At 42.9% G+C, this 23,574-nt stretch overlaps 1 protein-coding gene across 2 annotated transcripts; it reads right to left on the bottom strand.

The window, feature by feature from the left end:
* Positions 1–331: 331 nt before the first annotated feature.
* Positions 332–23,293, bottom strand: sfpq (splicing factor proline/glutamine-rich). 2 transcript variants are annotated; one of them, XM_030411946.1, is made up of 12 exons: positions 22,378–23,293; positions 21,513–21,695; positions 21,066–21,367; positions 20,860–20,955; positions 20,269–20,465; positions 20,071–20,155; positions 19,813–19,924; positions 19,659–19,707; positions 19,138–19,241; positions 4,378–15,635; positions 550–654; positions 332–455 (listed from the first exon to the last, which is right to left on the bottom strand). In XM_030411946.1, exons 1-10 carry the CDS (start codon positions 23,167–23,169, stop codon positions 15,525–15,527), a joined length of 2,031 nt encoding a protein of 676 aa, XP_030267806.1. In that variant the 5' UTR covers positions 23,170–23,293; the 3' UTR covers positions 332–455; positions 550–654; positions 4,378–15,524. The 2 variants fall into 2 exon arrangements, with proteins under 2 accessions (XP_030267806.1, XP_030267807.1); XM_030411947.1 differs by having other exon boundaries at positions 4,378–4,426.
* Positions 23,294–23,574: the final 281 nt, after the last annotated feature.

Raw genomic sequence — 23,574 nt, 5'->3', positions numbered from 1 at the left:
AGGGTTCACAGCCAACCCTCAGGATGCAAGTGTGATCCAGCAGCGGAAACACTGCACCTTTACCCTTAATTGTGACCGGGCTGAGCCTCAGGGAGCTTCAGAGGCACCGATGCGAGACAGTAAACAGGTAGGCAGAGGTGATCGGGTCTCAGCTGGAGCTCTGGCAAGTTAAACTGTCATCATGTTTCTGATTGACTGTGTTTGGCTGCTGCAACTGAAATCTGACTAAATATATCAACCCTAGAAAAAAGAACCTCTGGTATAGCTCTAGTATAGAAGTTGAATAACTTTAAATAAGTAAACAGGTGTAAGAAATACAAAACAACAGAACTCAGGTTTACATCATTTATTATTAAAACTTTCAAAGCAAAAACAAATAAATCTCCTCTGGACTCTGGCTGCTCGTCCTCTGCTGGTCGCCTCCTGGCACTGCATCTGCTTCACCGCCTGCAGCTCTGTGAGGGAGAAGCACAGAAAAACTGCTTTTAGAGATCGTTGTAATGCTACTTCCACAGTCAAACTACCAGTGTAGTCTTAAATACAACATACATCTGTTTTCCAGTATTTTTGGATGGAGGTCATCCTGGTATCACAGTGCAGTCGCTGGGTCTCCTGCAGCTCTGGCATTTAATCAAACATCAGTCTTCATTTTACCTAAAGAAAAAAAACAAAAACAGGAAGATCAAGTTAATTCTTAAGACAATGGCATTTACTACTTTCATAATATCCTGCACATCCTCACGTTTTAAAATTATTTGGGCAGAGCTGTGCTCGAAATGAGAATAATGTCACTATTTCCTCATCAATCTACACAAAAAGTAAAAGCATGTGTGTTTGTATATTGTGAGTTATGAGGGGCTATTAAAAAGGGGAACTCCAGTCTATAGGTCTATAAGAAATGTATTAACTTTTGTATCTATTGATCCAATTATTATCTAGTTAATCATGGAAGGGCGTCTCCCCAATGCGTTTTAATTTCTGGTGCTACAACAGTTATATAATCCAATGAATTAATATTCAAAAAGGTATAAAGTAGCACGACATCCATCCATCCATTATCGTCCGCTTATCCGGGGCCGGGTCGCGGGGGCAGCTGCCTGAGCAGGGACACCCAGACTTCCCTCTCCCCGGACACTGCCTCCAGCTCTTCCGGGAGGATCCCAAGGCGTTCCCAGGCCAGCTGAGTGACATAGTCACACCAGCGTGTCCTGGGTCTTCCTCGGGGTCTCCTCCCGGCGGGACATGCCAGAAACACCTCCCGAGGGAGGCATCCCGGGGGCATCCGAAACAGATGCCCGAGCCACCTCAGCTGGCTCCTCTCGATGTGGAGGAGCAGCGGCTCTACTCCGAGCTCCTCCGGGGTGACAGAGATCTTCACCCTATCTCTAAGGGAGCGCCCTGCCACCCTGCGGAGGAAACTCATTTCGGCCGCATGTATCCGGGATCTTATTCTTTCGGTCATGACCCAAAGTTCATGGCCATAGGTGAGGGTCGGAACGTAGATTGACTGGTAAATCGAGTGCTTCGCCTTTCGGCTCAGCTCTCTCTTTACCACGACAGACCGATACAACGACCGCATTACTGCGGCCGCTGCACCGATCCGTCTGTCAATCTCACGCTCCATCCTTCCCTCACTCGTGAACAAGACCACAAGATACTTAAACTCCTCCACTTGAGGCAGGAACTCTCCTCCCACCTGGAGGGAGCAAGCCACCTTTTTCCGGTCGAGAACCATGGCCTCGGATTTGGAGGTGCTGATTCTCATCCCAGCCGCTTCACACTTGGCTGCAAACCGCCCCAGGACATGCTGGAGGTCCTGGCTCGAAGAAGCCAACAAGACCACATCATCCGCGAAAAGCAGAGATGAGATCCAGTGGCTCCCGAACCAGATCCCCTCTGGCCCGTGGCTGCACCTAGAAATTCTGTCCATAAAAATAATGAACAGAACCGGTGACAAAGGGCAGCCCTGCCGGAGTCCAACATGCACTAGGAACAGGTCTGACTTACTGCCGGCAATGCGAACCAAGCTCCTGCTCCGGTCGTACAGGGACCGTACAGCCCTCAACAGAGGGCCTCCGACCCTGTACTCCCGGAGCACCTCCCACAGAATGCCACGAGGGACACGGTCGAATGCCTTCTCCAAGTCCACAAAACACATGTGGACTGGTTGGGCAAACTCCCATGAACCCTCGAGCACCCTGCGGAGGGTATAAAGCTGGTCCAGTGTTCCATGGCCAGGACGAAAACCGCATTGTTCCTCCTGAATCCGAGGTTCGACTATCGGCCGAATTCTCCTCTCCAGTACCCTGGAATAGACTTTCCCAGGGAGGCTGAGGAGTGTGATCCCCCGATAATTGGAACACACCCTCCGGTCCCCCTTTTTAAATAGGGGGACCACCACCCCAGTCTGCCAGTCCAGAGGCACTGTCCCCGACTGCCACGCGACGCTGCAGAGACGAGTCAGCAGAGACGAGTCAGCCAAGACAGCCCCACAACATCCAGAGACTTGAGGTACTCAGGGCGGATCTCATCCACCCCCGGTGCTTTGCCACGGAGGAGCTTCCGGACTACCTCAGTGACTTCGGCTTGGGTGATGGATGGGTCAACCTCTGAATCCCCAGCCTCTGCTTCCTCTATGGAAGGCGTGTCAGTGGGATTGAGGAGATCCTCGAAGTATTCCTTCCACCGCCCGACGATATCCCCAGTCGAGGTCAACAGCTCGGAGGACTGCTTCCCCCTCCTGAGGCGCCGGATGGTTTGCCAGAATTTATTCGAGGCCGACCGGTAGTCCTCCTCCATGGCCTCCCCGAACTCTTCCCAGACCCGAGTTTTTGCGTCCGAGACTGCCCGTGCTGCTGCACGCTTGGCCTGCCGGTACCCGTCAGCGGCCTCAGGAGTCCCCAGGGCCAGCCAGGCTCGGTAGGACTCCTTCAGCTTGACAGCAACCCTTACTTCCGGGGTCCACCACCGGGTTCGGAAATTGCCGCCGCGACAGGCACCGGAGACCTTACGGCCACAGCTCCGGACAGCCGCGTCAACAATGCAAGTGGAGAACATGGTCCATTCGGACTCAATGTCCCCAGCCTCCCTCGGGATCTGGTCAAAGCTCTCCTGGAGGTGGGAGTTAAAGATCTCCCTGGCAGAGGGTTCTGCCAGACGTTCCCAGCAGACCCTCACGATACGTTTGGGTCTGCCAGGTCTGTCCAGCTTCCTCCCCCGCCAGCGGATCCAACTCACCACCAGGTGGTGATCAGTTGACAGCTCAGCCCCTCTCTTCACCCGAGTGTCCAAGACATACGGCCAGAGGTCAGATGACACGACCACAAAGTCGATCATTGATCTCCGGCCTAGGGTGTCCTGGTGCCATGTGCACATATGGACACCCTTATGCTCGAACATGGTGTTCGTTATGGACAAACTGTGACTAGCACAGAAGTCCAGTAACAAAACACCACTCGGGTTCAGATCGGGGAGGCCGTTCCTCCCAATCACACCCCTCCAGGTAACACTGTCGCTGCCCACGTGGGCGTTGAAGTCCCCCAGGAGAACTACGGAGTCCCCGGTTGGAGCACTCTCCAGTACCCCCCTCCCAGGGACTCCAAGAAGGCCGGGTACTCTGCACTGCTGTTCGGCCCGTAAGCCGAGACAACGGTGAGAGTCCTATCCCTGACCCAGGGGGCAGGGAAACGACCCTCTTGTTCACCGGGGAGAACTCCAACACATGGCGGCTGAGCTGGGGGGCTATAAGCAAGCCCACACCAGCTCGCCGCCTCTCACCGCGAGCAACTCCAGAGTAGAAGAGAGTCCAACCTCTTTCAAGGAGTTGGGTTCCAGAGCCCAGACTGTGCGTGGAAGTGAGCCCGACTATTTCTAGCCGGTACCGCTCAACCTCCCGCACCAGCTCAGGCTCTTTCCCCCCCCCAGCGAGGTGACATTCCATGTCCCCATGGCTACAGTCACCATCCGGGGATTGGGCTGCCGGGGCCCCCGCCCACGACTGCCACCCATATCCCACTGCACCGGCCCCTTCTGAACCCTCCCGCGAGTGGTGAGCCCACGGGAGGGCGGGCCCACGTTGCTCGTTCGGGCTGCGCCCGGCCGGGTCCCGAGTAGCACGCATGCACAAAAAAATAGGACAGAGGTATCTGGGTATTCAGCAGTTTGCACATGCCTAACATTATCCTTCATTAATTTTTTACATTTGTTGATGCTTTTGACAGCATGCTCATATATCACGTAATTTTGTTATGATTTTGGCAAGTTTGGTCCTTCATGCAAGTTTCTCTTTTAAGGCAATCGTTCTTTAAAAATAAATAAACTGAGTGTAAGGCATCCACAATGTCACCCCGTTACATTTTACTGACTGCCGTGACTCACCATGGTTTGCTGTTGTGGATCCTCAGCCTCCTTCGATCGGTCGAGGCTCCTGTGGCGAGAGAAAAACAATAAGAGCCTGGTAGTGACCTGGTCAGCAGGTTCCTACCATCACTTCTATGTTTGCGTTACAAAACCATTACTATGTTGAGGTTGCCACCCCATAGAAAGACAAAAAAATAGACAGTGTGTGAATCTATGTGTATTTTATGTGATCATGTTTGTGTTGGAAGCTACTGTGGAGCAATGGTGTTATAATGTGAACATGCATCACAAGTTAAAAAAAGAACTCTAAAATGTGGTTGTCAGTGTGAGAAATACAAGTATGTGGTACGAATTGTGTGATAGTTAAATACTGGTAGAGTTATAGAAGGAAAAAAAAAGAGCATCTGAGCACCCTGAAGTAGAGTCGTGTTTACAAACTGCAGAAAGGACGAGAAATATTCATGACAACAACGTTCAAATCTGTTGGGATCCTCAGGGAAGGTCAGTCTGTTAGAGCCATGTGAAGCTGACTTCGTACCGACCCATCAGGGGTGTTAAGGAAAAACCCCAAACAGAGCTGGGAGCTGCGCACCATGACCTTATTCAAAAGTAAACGAGGTCAGTTTCGGTGTCCGTCTTGCAGACTTTGGGCAGAGCCCTTTTCAAAGAGGCCGTTAGAGGCCTGAAGGGTTATTCTGGCATCACACTCAGGACAGGACATGGAAAGAGGATTTGTTGAATCAGGAGTTAAGGTTTGGTTGGAAAATGGATCACAGTGCAGACAAACACATCTCGACAGCCTCCAGGGCTTGATTTCATGGCATTGGATGAACACAGTGTAGATCGAGTTTGAGAAGCATAAACTCCAGGTAGCACCACGGTCCTTTACAGCTACAACACAACTCCTATGTACAAGAAAACAGGACGTTTTCCAAAATACTGGCTGGGCAAGTCTAACAGGAAGATTGACAAAATATAAATAGTAAGAGGAACTGAGATGAGAGAGGAAAGAAAAGCAAGAGATCAGCACTAGGGAAAGACTACATGTCTCTCCATTGCTCTCCACACAAACAACTGACTGCTGGATGTGAAATAACCAGCAACTAAAAACTAATATATTTTTGCTGTGTCTGCTATTCATGCCTTACATTGTATGCTCTCTACAAAAAACATTTCCTCCTCAAAACAAACACCATCCTTTAGATCAGGAGTTTTTCAGAGTTGGTGAGTGAGGATGTAATCTATTTTATCTGTGAATGTTTAGTAACTAAGAGATATGGAGTTTACCACATGGTTTGGAAAAATAAAGCAGTGCATTTATATTGTGGTTCCTCCATTTTGTACTCGTTTGTTGTCCGTTCTCTCACACTTTGCTTTATATAAACAGAAAATCCAATAGTTTTAGAACTGCATTTGACATCATGTTTTGAGGGATGTACATAAGTTTGTCATAACGTTGCTGTGCGCTCTGTGAGTTGACATACATGCTCCAAACTAGTGCCATTGAAAAGTATGCCTGATAAACTACTAGTAGTTTCTGTTCACAATCTAACCACTTATGTGAAGATAACAATCACTGGATACTTTGATACTGAAGAAAACCTGAAAATGTGATGATTCTGAGACAAGTTCTGTTTAAAGGAAGATTTATTTGGACTGGTGTCAAAGATGTGATAGTGTATCATGTCAGTGTGTTTAGACCAAGGTTTCTGTTATCTTGTATGGTTGTTTTGTTACTTTTTCAAATCCGTCTTTAAAATATCTCCCCGGGGTGCACATTAAACCCAAAGTAAGGTTTGTGCAGGGCCCAGTTAAAGACAAAGTCCAGAGAATTGTACCAGAGGGAGCAGAGTTTAAATATTTTGTGATTCATCTTCACTCTCACTTCTTGACCTGTCAGCAGCAGTGAGTCAGAAGTGCTGACCTCCACTACGGGGTGTAATGTACCCCAAGTATGTAACTGCTAACTCTTTACTTCATAAGTATAGAATTCATACAATGGATAATAAGAGTCTCTGGTGAGTACTGTGTTCAGTCAGAGACTGAACTAAACCCAAGGACACAAACACCATCTGTGCTTGCTCGCTCCCAGAAAAATTAAAATAATAAAAAAAAAAGGTTATGGCTGTGTGGGGTGAATACACACCATTTAAAATGTCTTCATAAAGTTTTCAGAACATTGTTTTCTTCCCTGACAAATGTATTTCTGAGTTCAGAGATCTTTACTTCATAGACAAGATGTACTGAGATGAGCCAAACTGCTAAAAATTTCCTCAGATATTAGTCATAAGTTGTCTGAATGCACGTTTGCATTTTCAAGTCAGAAAAAAACAAATCACCAAAACCCATCGTCAAAAACACACAAAGGTTGGCGCAAAAAAGTAAGGAAACCTGCATTGAGTGGTCGAACAAGAACAGAATGTCTGACATGGAAATTTCATTTTATACAAACCCACCCAGCGCAACCCCAGCAGTATGTGACATGCTCACTTCAAAACTGCAAAGATGTCCCAACCCAGTACCACAAACATAGTTTATCGTTTTAGAGACATTTCACAGTCAGACAGATGGAGTCAGGAGTAGTGATGACAGGTGGAGCGGTTCTATCCGTTATCAAGGTCATGACACAACTAAACAGTAAACAAAAGTGCTGCTATTACATCTTAATAGCTTGAATGATTTTAATAATTTGTCATGGTTCAGTGATCCACACTAAACTACTAAACCTTAGAAATGGCAGAACTGCATGCACATTTGTGCTACCGTTTCTGAAAGGACAGTGCAGTTAGAAGTTGAACTAATAAATTAAAAAAGAAACCAAACTAAAACTAAACTGTGAAATATGTAAAAGTTCCGCCATACAGACACTACCCAAAAAGATGTCTTGCAGCAATACAATGGACAATGCCATCCCATGAGATGGGCTTTGTGTTTTCACTTTAGAACTCAGACGAAAATACAACTAAAAAAAATGTAGTACAGTTGAATATTTAAGCTTTCTAAAGCTTTAATTCTTATTTGCTTTAATGCCAGAAAACAAAAATACACCCTCTCTTGACTTGCAGTGTTACCAAAATAAGAAAAGTGTCAGATTTTCAGCACCTTGTTCCACACATCTGTGGTTCGAACCGTAGTGTTGAACTACTGACTCAGCAATCCAAACCTTTTCATGCATACAAAGAAGCCAAAGTACTACGACCACACACACACACTGCACGGACTATAATGCTTTGCAACATCCACACATAAAAAGGTTGAAGAAAAGAGATCTGCACTGTGATGCCATTCTTTGTAAGTGTGATGCCAGAAGCCCTGTAAAGGTCACTGTGAGCAGTGACATGGTGAAAGAGACAGAGAGAAGAGTTAAGTTATAGGACAACTGTGCATCTTGTATTATAAACATGGATGGAACACTTACCTTACTTGTTCGGCTGATCTGTGTAAGCATACCTCTGGCTGCAGTGCAAACAAGTCCAGGCTTTACTGTCCACTGACTTCTGCAGAACTACTCATCGTCAATGCAACCCAACTGCAGAGAAGAGCCTCTACTGTGGACTGGGGCAGCCTGTCTTTGACAAGCTGGCTGACTGCAGCTAACACACCTCATTTATCCAAAGACATGAAGCATACACACAACCACACGGGCAACAGGCACACGCACGATCCTCTCTTCAACCGCAAGGTGCATGGAACTTCCTGCCTCGGGTAGGTCGGTGTATGAAGTTGGTCAGGTCAACTAGTGCAGGTTCTGTCATCAGCTTTTAGGATTAGGGATTTTCACATGAAGAGAACAAATATGGGTGGGTGGGATGGCAGATTAGGGTTGAAAGACACAAGGCCTTTAAGCAAATCTTGAGTCAGAACTCCTCTTCAAACTGCATGTGTCAAATCTTCAAAATTTGTATTAAAATAAGTCTGTGAAAAATGTGTCGACACAGGGGATGTCCGTGATCCAAAACTCTGTAGTTACTTCAAAAGAGTTTTCAAAAATTGGTGCCCCAGCTGATTTAAGTTTTTAGGTCACCGATGCTGTCAAAAAGAGTTGATAATTAGGGACATCCCTCTTCTGAACCTCTGATATACAGTTACTGTGAAGTTTGAAGTGAGCTTGATGCCGGCTTTGGGGGACTAAAGAAAAAAAGAAAAAAAAAAAGGTATACTATGCAGGATTATTACACAAAAGTAGTCTGTCTAAATCTTCACTTGCCTCCCACTAGAAGTATGGGTGGTGTCTGCATCTTCAGTGACTGCCATCTGCATGCATTTTCAATCTTTCGGCAGTAGTGTGTAGCTCCGATCATTTTGACAGCACAAGGAGGTGTGAGGTCTGGTCTCTAAATGTTGCGTAATTACACGGCTGTCTTCATCATGGATATAGTAAAAAAGGTCTGTGTGTGATTGACCGAGGGTGGGGCTGAGCTACACACACAGAGCAAATCAGTGCAGCAAACTGAACAGGGTGAAGCTTGCACTTCAGCTGTATTCGCACAAAAAAATCTAAATCTTGTGCGGAGGTGGAGGCGTATCCGTTTTTTGCTTTGGAATACATTCTTTGTTCTCACCATCAATGCACCCTCTCTTCATTCACCCTATAGCTCGCTCGACCACCACAGCTCTGTCTCGCTGGTTGAGCTGGGGAAGAGGGTCCAACTTTAAATGGTGTTTAAAAACAGCTACAAAACCCTGCATAGTACAACTTTAAATAAATCTCTTCAAGATCATTTTCATTTTAATCCTCTCAGACTATAATATTGAGATGTAATCTTTGTGAAGAGATCCATATGTTTCTGCAGAGCCACTATAAAGCTCAGCGTGGTGATTTGGCCAGTGCCATCTTGCCACTATCTGACTAAACTGAACTCCTGGCCAATCCAAAAATGGACCAAAAAAGAGTGTAGCGTTTGTGAAGCTAGGGCAGGTCGATTGAAGCAATCCGTCAGTTAAACTGCCCACATCCTTAACTTTAAGCCCCCGCATAAGTTTAACGAATGAATGAATTCACCCCTTGTACAGCTGTCATGTACTAGAAAATTCACTATAGAGACCAAAACTGTTTTTTTTACCAAGTTGTGAACTAGGGTTGGGAAATCTCTACATCTTCCATCTGGCCATATCAGCAACTGCCAATATATATATATTAGTCCTTACAAATAACATCTCTTTAAGGATATCTGCATTAATGATTTTATTTAAATATCTGCTTAAACAATAAAAAAAGTGCTAACCCTGCACCAAACACAGTTGACAGTGGTCAAATGAGTGCGGTGAAATCTTTGAACAAATGTTGTCTGCAAACTTTTTGTATATATTGACGTCAAAGTTTAATTAATCAAGTCCGAGTGTTTAGCAACAGGAGCGCTAAGTGTTCCTGGCAAAGTCAGTTTAATTTGGACTGTGGCTTGCAAAGCTGCAAGTACACCAAACTATAGTGCCGATACCTAACAGGATAAAAATTAACTACAATTGTCAAGAAATCAGTGCTATTTGGTCTTCAAGAATGATAGCTTTGTCTGAACTTAACCACTCCAACAGAAGCTACAGACTTTGAATTTCTTGGTTTGGAAAGTTCCTTCTCATAGTCCAACACCTTTAAAGATGGTCAAACCTGTTAAAGAAAAACAAATTGTACACAACACCAACACACAGACATAACAGTACAAGTTTTAAAATTAACACTTAAGGCCAAGTAAATAAGTACTATTTTGCAGAATGTACGGTGATGTTTGGAGAAACGTTTTCTTTCTAAAGCAAAGCCCTAAATGAGCCTAACAACATTCATAGTTGTCCAATATGTTACCATTTCATTCAGCATTAACTTCCATGTACTCATGCTGACATTTGTAATAAAAGTATTGGGGGCCGATTAACTTTCCCCTTTTTTTTTTGTCTGTTTTTTCACTCACTATACAACAAAATCTCCTTCAGAGGTTGCTAATTACTCAAAAAATGTAGTTAAATATCTCAATTGCTGCCGTCTCATCAGACAGTCAACAGTCCCACTTACAAGAGAGCACTAAACAGGTTAAATCCAAAGGACTTCATTGTTTTGATACATCTTTGTAAATCCTGAAAACAGTCAAGGCTATTCGAGTAAATAAGCAATAAAAAAAACGTACGGAAATTGCTGGTATACCACTATGGACTGACCTTGGGAAAGTTTAATTTGAAGCAAATTTGGTTTAATGTTGCATTTCTAGTTAGGCTGTGAAAACCTGGAAAGCCTGGAAAACAAATACACCAGCATCGATCCACAACCACATTTTTTAACTGGTTGCATTCCGCACTTACTCCATTTCGTAGTGTAGAACTATACGCATGTGATTTTACAAAACCAACACCAATCTGGCGTGTGGACTACAGAGGAGTCCATATTCTTTGCATTAACATCTATTCCTACCATTGAAGTGTACACAGTAACATAACTACAGTTGGGGTTCTATTGTATAAATGGTCAACATGATGATGCAACATAATTATCAAAGATTGGCATCAGTAAATTGCAGCAATCACATGGTGATTTAAAGATGTCCATTTGTAAAGATGTCTATCCCCCCATTATTTGAAAAGGTTTTTTTTTTACATTAAATTGAAACTTTTCAAATAACTTGTCATAGAAAACAATCCTTGGTTTTACCTTTGTTCATCAAGCCTTTTCTAAACCTGTAGATGTAGTAAATTAGTACAGATATGCCACAGGGCATTGCCCCACTCTCCATCTAATCCTTGTTTTCATCCTATTGTGAATCTTAGGGCTCGTCCACACATACGAAAACGATCTTTTTCCCTCCGTCTTCCTCAGCATCGTTTCAAGAATATTTGCGTCCATAAGGATCCACTGAAAACGACCGAAAACTTTGTAGTTCATATTCCAGGCCTATAGGTGGCGCTTGAAATTCACCAAAAACGGAGAAGAGACGGAGGATGCGCATAAAGCTTGCGCGCTTTAAACAGAGAGTAGAAGGAGAAACTGAACATAAGAATAAGACGAAAATGGCTAGTGCGAGGAAACTGGAATCATTTGTGTGGACCGATAATGAGGTCAAACTGCTGCTGTGACTCACACTCAACTACAAGGTGAGTAAGTTGCAAAAAAGGCTCAATATCTTCTGAGGCACGAACACAAGCATGTAGTCCGCCATTGTCGTTGTTGTTATGAGACATCGCGGGGATCAGAGGTGGGAGGCTAGAGGTCGAGGGGTGGGGCGATGGCGTCATCGTTTTTGAAAGTATGCGGATTCGCTGTCCACACGAGAACGGGAGGGCTGCGTTTTTTTCTGATTTTTCAACCCTGAGACCCGTTTTCAAAAAAAGTGCGTATTCAGGCGCTGCGTTTTCAGGATCCGTGTAGACGGTCGACCAAAACAATGCAATACATGTGCGTTTCCGCAAAAGACCGTTTTCAAGTGGACAGCCTCTTACTATGGTCTTTTGCACATGTCCAGTGTTTAGGTTTCTTGGCTGAAATATCCCTTAGTACAAGCTACGCAGCCACATACTCCTCCACAGTCCATTATCTTTAAAGCTGGTCAAACCTGTTAAGAAAAGATGTACATAACACAAACACACGTGACATTGTAGATGAACAGTCCGGGATATTCTAATTATATTACCATCCAAGTATCTGAAGAGCTCTGTTTTGCAGCGATTTCAGGTGTGTTTTGCAGGGTTCCCGGTCGCCAAAAGAAGAGGGAAGATTTTCTTGGGCTGCTAAAGAGAATCTTGGGCTCTTGCGTACTCTCTGCCAGTATTTACCTATTTGGCAAATTAAAATAACTACCATAGGATGCATTGTAGCCACCCAGTTACAGGTCCAAATGTTGTCCAAAGTCAGCCATTGGACAGACCATTAGTGTTTACAAAAGAGCACTAAAGGTGACTCCAAAGGCAAGGAAAAGTCACTTCCTGTTCTCATTCACATTTAAACATGATGTAAATTCACTGTCAATAATCCAGTGTCAAGGCTAGTGCCAGGACAAAGAAAGTGCCCTGCTTCATCTCTCAGCAAATTCTCCATTTCCATAAATAAAAAACACAGTCAAATGAAACAATTATTCTTCAAAAAGGTGTAATTAATGCAAGAATACTTACACTTAGTTTATACCCCACCTCCTGCTACCAAACAATTGAGAAAAGCTTGCTGAAGCAAGCCATCGTCCACTTGATGCTAAATGACAAGATAACACCTCAAAACAGGTACTGACATGATAAATGGGGAGAGGCCGGAGTTGTCAGCAGAGAAAATATTCAATTGCAATGAGACCTTGGTGAATTTTCCTTTCATATTGTTATCATATAAAAAAGGTTAATACGTTGATAGTTCCTTATAGAGTGGGCACAAAGTTTAGTTAGAATCTGTGATCCTCTGGATGTCAACAAGAAGGTACCCCATCAATATTCAAAACACAGATTTTGTAGTTCTACTTTGTCATGGTAAATAATAACAATCATACATTTATCCCTTTCGTTTGAGGGTAAAGGTTCTTAAAAGTTTTCTTTTAAAACGCTGAGCTCTTACTTTTGTCCTGTTGCCAATGATGACATAAATGCAAGTATAGTTTAAACATGTTACTTCCTAAATGAAGACAACAAAAGTACTGTGGTCTCCACTGAATTTAACACAGTATAGCTTGTCTATTACAAACAGTAGCCAACTGTAGTTATTGTTGTCCCAGCATGCTCTGTAGTGTAGAGTTCTTCCAGCGTGCCCTGTAACAGCCCGGTGGCTGATAGTATAAACTCGCCACATAATATGTGTATTAAATAAGACTTTAAGGAGCAGCTCATACCAGACCAATAACGGTAGTCTTCCTCCTGTGGTATAATTAGATGTGAAGGGGAATTCACAAGCTGGAGACAGTGAAATATCAGCATGTTCTGTCAATAACAGTTGAAAAGTTGCAGCAGACACGTCCACTGCAGTAACGAGCCAAATCAATCTTGAAACTGAAAGGCAGGGTAGAGAATTGAAAGTCTGGATTTCTTGTCTTCTTACAGGTCCCACGCACGGAATTGTTGGCCAGTGAAGTATAAGTTGTGCACATTTAGGATGCATGTATTTTCTATGTGCAACGTTGGCCATGCTCACCAACTCATACCGATGCCTTTTAGCTCCATAAAATGCAAATATCTGGGATTAACAGCAACAAAAATTGTAAATATAATAAATGCAATAAATGCATTTACTGCTTCATTAAAGTAAATGCTCAAGTTTTCGTCTACAGATAGACTACGTTTTATATATACACACACACACACTATATGTATTCTTAAGGTTCCTGTGGTCATCGTGCCTTCAAAACTGACCACAATGCACAATATTGTAATGTTAGGTCCAACTGAGCCACTTTCCAGTCATGCAAAGGCAGATTTAACTATGCCAACAAATAGTGCAACCATAGTATGAACTTAGGACTCATAACATTTTGATTACTAGTCAAGACTTCCATTTGTGTTCTTTAAACATCCTCTGTTATACACTCAAAATAAGTCCTATTCTGAATTTGACTACGGTTACATGCAGGTGTGAAAAAGATAACCTGACGCAGTCTGTTTAACTGACAGCAACTCAATTAATGTAGTTTATACTCTAAACACCTTGTGTCTTCATCTTCTTGGAGGTTTATTGGCGAGAGGCCAACTACTGGTGTAGCCTAATGTAGCCTATACAACAATGTTCTGATTACACTACGCTGTGCATAGCCTAGTTTATTTGCTCCAAACTACTCGATGGAAACATGTCTAATTCGCATTTCTTTTGGTTTTTGTGTCATGTCTGAACTTTGCTCCAGATTCCTCTGGCAATCCGATAAACTGACAAGTGCTTGCATCGAAGCTGTCTAATAGACCATCTCACCGATACAAGCACAACACAGGTTAAGAGCTTAATAACGTCCAGTTATACAAGTTTTAAATACAACCTGGCTCATCACAACTACAAAAAGCAACTTTAGAAATTTTTGTTGTCTACTTCTAGTAATCGGGTTGATGTTTACACAGTTGGATGAAATCTCATCACATTTTCAAAACACAGCTAATCCAGCTTCTTAGAAACCAAACACTGGAACTGGAGGTTTTAGGACATCTGTCCATCGACCAGAACTGCTTGCAGTAAAAAATGGGCGAGTGCAGTGATCGTTGCTATTAATTCAAAATATATTCTGGACTGCATGTAAACGTAGTCAATAACCCCAGCCTACAAACATGAACATAAGACCTGCATCCAAAGTAGACGGAGTGTCAGCAACAGACTAAGTCTGCAAAAGACCGAATGTGTTCGTATGGCTACCCACAACCCAACATACTACTACACAGGGTTTCTTAAAAGGTTCTATGTGTTATATTTCTGCTTTCCTGAAGGATAACAGTTGGGTTACTAAGTGCCACTGAATGAAACGTCCGATACAATTTTACAAATCCGAAGATTTGTAAGTGCTGGGTGTCGACTACTTTATAGCTTTTGTAGATGTACAGTTTCGTGCCATTCTGCACCAACCATGTCCCCACCTAACTACATCTTTGCTAATTAATTTCCTGAAAATTCTTAAAAGGCATTTTTAGGTCAGAATCAACTGTAATTTAGACTGGTTGGGGCATTTTTAGCAACACTTACTTCTGACAGGGCCAAATATATTTGGTCAACAAAGGTCAGGCTGCAGCAAAGATAACACATAGACCCTTTAAGCCCTAATGTGGCTGATATATCCACATTATCTAATTAGTGCAAACAACCAATTGTTGGGATTTGGCTGCTTTCCTAATGCACTGAACGTTTCAGATTTTAGGAAAAAATGTTTACTGTTTGTCCTGATAGAACCAGTGTCTCTTTATTGTAATACATGCTTTGACTCCAAATGTATGGCACAAAACACAGCCATAGAAATTTGAGAAAAGGGTTACAATTATCACTTCACTGCGACTCACAGAGCATAATACATCTAGAAAAGAAAATTATACATGGTCAGAAAGAGCTATCAGACCACACAAGGGTGATTTATCTTTCAATGCTACTGACAATACAAAATAAAAATGGAAATAGACTTTTTCATAAAAAGGAGTAAATTGTCAGGCTAAAATGTAGCAACAACTTAAACTTAAATACAAGAAATGCACGTTTGTTTTGAAGAATCTATACAAATGGTGCTGCTGGGAGCATCAAAGACCAGCGTCTAAAAACGAGGTTTCTTAGAAGGACCGTCAAACTCCTCGCGGACCCTGCCGAACCCAGCATTACCAGGACCCATTCCCCTGGGACCACCCTGGGAGAAGCGCTCATTGCGCTGTAGGGATCAATTTACCAAGGAGGCAAATAGGAGGGTGGGGAGTAATATATGGGGTGCACAAGCACATAGTTCATGTCCATGTGGAAGTGTATAGAAAGTTATGGCAATAGAGGTGGTTTTATATCGTGAGCAGATTTAAAACACAACCAGCAGGAGACAAATCCGAAGAAATCGTTCGTTCCAATATGAAGGTCCACAGGTGCCACAGGTTACATACGGAAAAGGAAGAGAGGGTAATGCTTTTGTTAGTCAGTGCCTACCTAGTATGGTCTCTCCAGTGCATGCCAAGACTACTCTATAGTCTTAATAGGTACTAGGTATAGCATTTTTAAATGCTTACCAAATTTACCTATGCACAATCAAATATTGCAACAGATAAAATATGTACACCTCTTGGAGGTTTTATCAAATATATACATAAATAACTGTATATGGTCATAAATAAAGCCCAAACTAGGGCTGGGCAATATATATATCGTTATTGTGATTTGAGACTATCATCTTAGATTTTGGATACTGTGATATGACAATAATGTAATAATGTAATAAAAGACTGCATTACAGTTAAGTTGGGCAGGGTCATAAAATTACATCACTTGTCTACTTTTTATAATACTTGCCTTTACCCACTTAGTCATATCCCCATTGTTATGATCATATATCGTAAAGCTAGTTTTGTGAAAAGTACCCATATTCATCCCTACAACATCGCGATATTGGATTTTGTAGCTCAATCTTAAAATTCATGAAGTGCTTTTGAGGACACTTCAAAATATTGAGCAATATATTGTGCATTGCGATACAGCCTAATAATAGTGATCAATTTAAAGCCATACCGCCCAGCCCTAGCTCAAACATTTCATATTCCTTTTGTTGTGGTCGGAGTTGGTGTAAACTTAGAAAATTAAGAAAACATATGAAATCACAGCATTACAGTGACAATTTTGACAGAGTTTTGTCATTTCCAAGTTTCCTGAAAATAAAGTATGAATCTGTTGTCTGTTATCGCAGCCACTCTTATGGCATTGCATTGAAAACTGCGTCTAAAGTACCCCGATTGTGACCAGAGTCTTAAGTATGGGAACTGAACAAGAAATATATGTGTACAGTAAAATGTAAGTATTGCACAACACATGAAGCTAAACAACTTCTGCAACAGAGGAAGAAAAATTGGTGATCATTATGCAGTTTACATGTGAAATGGGACATGTCCTAGTTAAACTACAATGGTGTGAAATATTGTGCTTTTCGCAAAACCCAGGTATCAAACAGAGGCTTTGGATTGCAACATAAGCCTTCGACGGAGCAATATGACAAGAAAGGAACACATGTTGTAATGAGGAAGAATGTATAATATACTTCTCTTGAACTGGATTTTACCCGACATCAACCTGCTCAGCTTACCAAGTTGAGCTTTAGAATGAGGTGTGATAGTATAACTATACACATAAAAACAGTGTGTCAAGAGTCACTGTAAATACAACTTCTTTGACTCTGAAACCGTTTGGAACATGGGCTTTATTTTCTGGTCCTATAAAAGCCTATTCTGAAGTCACTTAAAGGGAGAAATGTGCTTTAAATTGAATGCGAGACGAGATAATCAGGCGAGGATTCTGTTGTCATTAAACAAAAGCTACAAATGTGAAAGCGCACCATTTTTAAAATACTAAGTGTCAATCAGTTTAAAGAGCTAAGCATTGGGACAAATTTCCATAACTGAATTGGATTCCAATTCACAAGGTCTCGATTCGTTCTGACTCCGGATTTAATATTGATTAGGTTAGGGATATTTCATTTATAATAGCAATTGTACCAGGATATCTATCTAAATGTCAATATCTATATAAATTAAGATTTTGATGGAAATAATGCTAGAAACTGTACAAGAAGCCCTCCATCTGATGTTACCATTAATAGTTGATATTGACATGATTTCAGATGTGTTAGAATCTGCTTATGGATAAATTCATGGGAAACAGTTTTGATTTAACATCTACTTATTAAAAGTGCGACATTGAAAGAACAAAAAGTTAAAATACACTAATCTACAACATCACTGCTTAAGAAAAACATAAAAATAAACCCCATTTTTAGGGGCTTAGGCTTTAGCCATTCCACTATAGATTTTAGTTTATGAGGTGCACCTGAATGAACAATGCAGTCCCTGTGCTGTGTGTGATAAACCAACACACAGACAGCAGAGGACAGAAGAGGCACACCTATGACCACCCAAAAAGAGTTCACCGCTGTGTAGTTGTAATTACTTTTCATACAAACATTTACCCACTGGTTTGGCAAATTGCCTTTTAACAAATCTGCATTTTGCGCTTCTCAGGTGTTAAATATCATGCATCCATGGGAATTATATTAAGGTTTGACTGAGATTTAATAAACAGATAGCGGTTGATTCTAACAGAGATCAATGTGAATTGGAAAACTGCCATCTCTAAACACAGCTCTTTCAGTATTTTGAGCATACACTATTAATCAACTGCAAACATTTTATATAGAACTTTCATTAAAAAGGTTTCTGGAAATGTGTTTCGTTCAGGACTGAATGTTCACACATTTAAGCATTCTTATTGTCAACTGTAATCCAGAAACAAACCCAACATCGGTACTACAATTCTGCCAAAAGCACAGGTCTCAAGCTGAGTCCAGTAGTCCCAAGTGCCATCCTAAACACAAATGGTTACAAGGCGTTGCCTGCCCCCATCAAATAATCCTGCTGTTATAATAATATTTTTATTTTCATATCACATTTCATGCCTCATACCGTCAGCCTGCACTAAAAGCATTGTAGATGCTCAGTAACAAACATGTTTAGAAGGGAAAGGTTGCTGTCCAGAAGATGAAATACAGACCTACCTCAGGTCTCAAATTGGCTTGCAGCACAAAGCTTTGTACATGATTTCACACTGCCACCCAAAAATACACATAGCTTTCATTTTCTCTTATGTCAGATGATACGTGGAACCGCTAAAACAGTATGAAAAAGTGAATTATAAAGCTAAATAATTACGGTGTCCGCAGTTAAAGGGAATAGAACACTGGTAAACGCCATTCTGCCTCAGGTCAAGAAAAAGTGCCTGTCCAGCTCACGAGACAGGGCTTGCAATAGAAGTCCACTACACAAACAGTTTGAGTAGAGTGAGAAGAGCCACTGGAGTCTGTCTACAGCTGTCAGAGAGCAGTTTCGTTTGATTTTAGTGCAGGTTGACGGTTTTGTAGCTATAAAGCAGCGAGGCTCAGGTGAAGCCAATTGAGGGGGCTCGGCTTGCCATTAAGAGAAACCTGATCACGCAGGCAGCATATCTTGTCACCTTCAACAACCAACAAGCCATCCAAAGACAGCTGGGAACACATCATTCATATTTTCCCCATCCAGTTCGTCCAGCTGACCCTTGTGTTTTAAATCAGCCAAGAGTCCCTCCAACAAAAAGGAAAGCCAACACAAACTACATCAACTACTGATTTTCCAAAAAGTGGGATACATTACCATTTCGTTGCCCATCAAGCCTCCTGCAGCTCCCATTCCCTGCTGACCCTCAAAGTTCAGTCCACCCATTGGGAACTTCGAATTTGCTGATCCAAAGGGCATATCTAACAAACAGCATGGAAACAAGTCAAGAACACAGACGGCACTTAATTACGTACTTGACATCATAGACACACTCCTACTGCAGCCTGTTAATTGCAGATTGAGTACAAAGAATCAATCATTGGTGCAAAAAGTCCAAATACATTACATATTAAATACATTGTGTGTCACCTCAACACTGTAAGCAATGTGCTGAATGCACATGCATTCATTTAATGAGATGAAAACGTTAAAGATCTAAATTTAAGGTCATGTTGGAGGCTACAGTTTTGGTATTATTCAATCGAATTGTCTTATAAGAAGCAGCGTTACAAAAATCTTGCCATTGATCATTGGTAGTAACTAATACACATGGTGCGGGCCATTTTTCTATACAACTGACTCAATGAAAAGTATTTAAAAACAGGAGAATGACTTACCACCCATGCCCATGCCTCCATTGGGATTCATTCTCATTTCTCTGTCCCTCTGCAATAAAATGAAATAAAGATTAAACAAAGAAAATATTGATCAAGTACAAACTTTGTTGTATATGTATAATAGTCTTGTATTCTAAAGTTAAGGTTAACTCACGTCCATGAAGTTGCCCATCCTGTAGTTCTCCTCACGCTGGCGGCGCATCTGTTCTTCCATCTCCCTCTTGCGAAGCATCTCTTCCTCCCGACGGCGACGCTCCTCTTCTTGTCTATGTACAAAGAGGAAGATAATCAAATGAGACACATGTTGACCATTAAATGTTAACATGTCTGAGAATCTATATAAGGCTTTATAAATGAGTGTTAGAGAAGGATAGTTATGACAACAAACAAGAATTCTACAGAATATAAATACCTCAGCTGCATCTCCTTCCTCTTTTGCATTTCCTGACTGTGCATCTCCTCCATGCGCCTCAGTTCCTCCTGACGCCTCAGCAGATCTGATAGCAAGAAAAGAACAAAAAAAAATCTTTAAGTTGTGGAAATTGAATTCGAAAACAGTTGCAGGTTCATGTTTCTTTACCAAACCTGACATTAATACAACTGAACTTGCCTTGTCGGAGCAGGTTGGCCTGGTGCTCATGGTAGGCATCCTCCATTTCGCTCTCCAGCTTCTCGCGGGCCTCAAGCATGTTCTTCTCCACCTGCTGCCTCTGCTGCTTCTCCATTTCATCCAGGGACTTCCAACGCTTGGAGTACTCAAATTCAAAAGTGCCTGGACGAGCAAAACGGGGAGGTTCCTCTCGCTCTCTATAGATGCAAGCAACACAATAGACAGCGTGTTGGCTCCATGATTGTATTGACAGCAACGACCTATGTAAGCTTGTTCTTTCAGATGAAAGACTGAAAACTACATCAGACTACATTTTGAAAATGATGAACAAATGTCTCCCCATTGATTGATTTGCACTGACTAACAGCTACCACTCCACACAAAAGATTGATTGGCAACAGCTGCAACCCCCAGACCACTACATCTGCAACCCCCACACTCACATCACACCATCTGCTGGACACAAAACAATGACTTGAGAGATATGACCTGCATAATAAATGTAACTGAGACTGAGTACACAACAACTACTTCCTATACCAAGTAGCCCATTTAAAGTAATAAGTAGCGCATTTAAAGTAATAAACTTACGCTTGATATCTTGGGTTCTTCTGTGCCAGTTTCTCTGGAAGACCGTCTTCATCATCAAACTGCTCCAAAGGCTCAACAAGAACAGGACGGGGTGACCTGAAAAGACCATGTGACAAGAAGAATAAGCAAGGTTTATATGCAAATTTTGTGGCATACTGATTAATTGCGCGGGACGTAAATACATTTAGCCCTTTAACAGTACTTACGTGGTCAGAAGGAAAACACCCTCAGTGCAACGATCCAGGGCCTTTCTGGCAGCTGGTTTGGAGGCAAACTCAACAATGCCCTTGCCTGTAGAGCGGCCACGATCATCTACGATTACAATAGCTCTCTCAACCATTCCAAACTGAGAGAAAGCTTCTTCCAGGAGCTCATTGGACACAAATGGAGACAGATTCTTCACAGACAGGGCTGCAGAGTGTGTGGCAAATCGGACACGTAGCGGCCTCCCTTTCATTGGTGTGTCATCCAACTCTGCTTTGGCTATCTCAGCAAGTGCACGGGACTCCTGCCAGAAATCACACATAACATCAACGTTACGCTTCTATGCAACCTAAATAAACACTCTTCACAATTTCATAGGATTTTACTATATTTAAAACTTTACCAGAAATGTTATTTGTGTATTTAATTACAAATATGGGATGTCTTACCAATCTGATGAAACCAAAGCCTTTGCCTTTGTTGATGAAGACCTCGCTGGGCTCCCCATATTTGGCGAACAACCTTTTGAAATCTTCCTCTGTGATGTCGTTGGGCAGGTTACCAATGAACAGACGACACCGCTGTGTGTAAGTCTTCTCACCGGGTTTCAGCAGCATGGACAGTGTGAACTCCTGTCGATTGACACAAACGCACAGTCAAACTCTCAAATCTCCGCTTATGCAAACAGCACTTTTGTGTTCGGACAACGAAATAATAAAAAGCGGATATTGAAGAGCAGGTAGGTAAAATTCCCACACGGTTGAAATTATAAGCATGCATTCATATATAGTCATTTAATTGACAAAATGTTCCTTTAAGTACTCGCGACACGTTCATACACGTCTTTCCCAGACCAACCGCCCATCCCCCACACACAATGTAGGTGAAAAACCAATTTGACCCATATACATTTCGTTATCAATTCTAGGACAACTGACTCACATAAATCGACAAAAGATATCTAAATTGGTGTAAAAGGAACAAAGAAACAGTCAAAACCAGTTACAGACTCCATGTTCTTTGTTTTAACTGAACAAAATTAGCATTTTAGCGTGTACGGGTCTTACACAAGATGGCGGACAGCTAAACCGACTAAACTAGAGTGCGCTTGATTTCAGTCACTGCTCGCACCGCTTTCCAACGCAACAGGCAACATGGCCGTCGACAAAATGCTCCACCCGCACAGACTGGTAGATATCACAAAAATCAAGCGCACCGTTGATTGCATTGAGTAAGCTAGCATTAGCCTAGCTAACAACAAAGACTATCGACGCCATCCACAACACGGTGTATATTACTAAGAATTTTACACACCTTTAGCTGGCTCCCGATTGAATCGCCTGGAGCGCTGTCTGTGGCCATTTTCTCAGACTCCTGCCGCTCGTGTCTGGGCCTCATCGGCGGTGGTCCTGTCCTCTGGCCTTGCTGAGGGCCTGTCTTCTGGCCATGATGAGGGCCTGACTTCTGGCCCTGCTGAGGGCCCGACTTCTGGCCTTGCTGGGGGGTTCTCTGGCCCTGTTGAGGGCCGGGTCTCTGGCCCTGCTGGGGTGCTGGTTTCGGGCTGGGGGTAGGAGGTTTCTGCTGCTGCTGCTGCTGTCCGTTTGTATTTCCCACTGGCGACTTCAGCTGCTGGTTTTGATTCTTGTTTGCCAGGTTAGGTGGAGGAGAGCTGACGTTTGGTTTAGGTGGAGGTGACTGAATCTTCGGTTGTGGCGATGGGGTTGTCGGTTTCGGTGGCTGCTGATCCTGGTTTTGCGGTGCTGGTTTCTGCTGCTGCTGCTGCTGCTGCTGCTGTTGTTGTTGCTGTTGCTGCTGCTGCTGCATTGGGCCTTTCATTGTGAGAGCCGGGCCGGGACTCGGCGGAGGAATGATCGGCAGAGACTGGTTCTGTTGTGGCTTTTGGGGAGTCCCATGTGGTCCCTGATTGGGTCCTCTGTTTAAGTTATTATTTCCCCCTCTCCGATTTTGGTTCTGATTCTGGAAGGGATGGCTCCTAAAATTTGGATTTCCCATTAGTCCACCCCGCATTGGACCGCCAACCCCGCCTCTGCGTGGCTGGAAGTTATTCATCCCAAAGCCACCGCGATTATGGTTAAATCGAGACATTGATCCTTAAATCAGCAACGACTAAAAACGTAATAAATGTGCTGCGTAACAACCGCTTCCTACGACTGTAGCGGCAGCTCGAGCTTCTTAAAATGGCGACTAACCGTCGTGTGCCTTTCTTTCTCCAGTAGAGAGAGAACCTAGAGCCACCCGGCTCAGCTCATTGGTCCGCTGCTCAGGAGGAGGGGTTGCCGGAACAGATGCTGCATTCAGGTGCTTCTCGGATGGTCCCAATTTCATAGTTGTTCTCCTGACTTTGGTGTGTTCATGTACCTCATGACGTATTGTGGGACCAACATGGACGCCACTAAGAAGTTATTTTACATTTTATCTCAGAGCGTTTAAGCAACACGTTGAGACCTGTTTCTAGTGTTTGAGTGACACTTGGTGGGTCTGACTTTAGAG

The sequence above is a fragment of the Sparus aurata genome, chromosome 3, assembly GCF_900880675.1.
Source record: "Sparus aurata chromosome 3, fSpaAur1.1, whole genome shotgun sequence".
Classification (NCBI taxonomy): Eukaryota; Metazoa; Chordata; class Actinopteri; order Spariformes; family Sparidae; genus Sparus; species Sparus aurata.
Note: the sequence above shows the minus strand (reverse complement) of the source record. Positions and strands in the feature narration are given on the sequence as shown.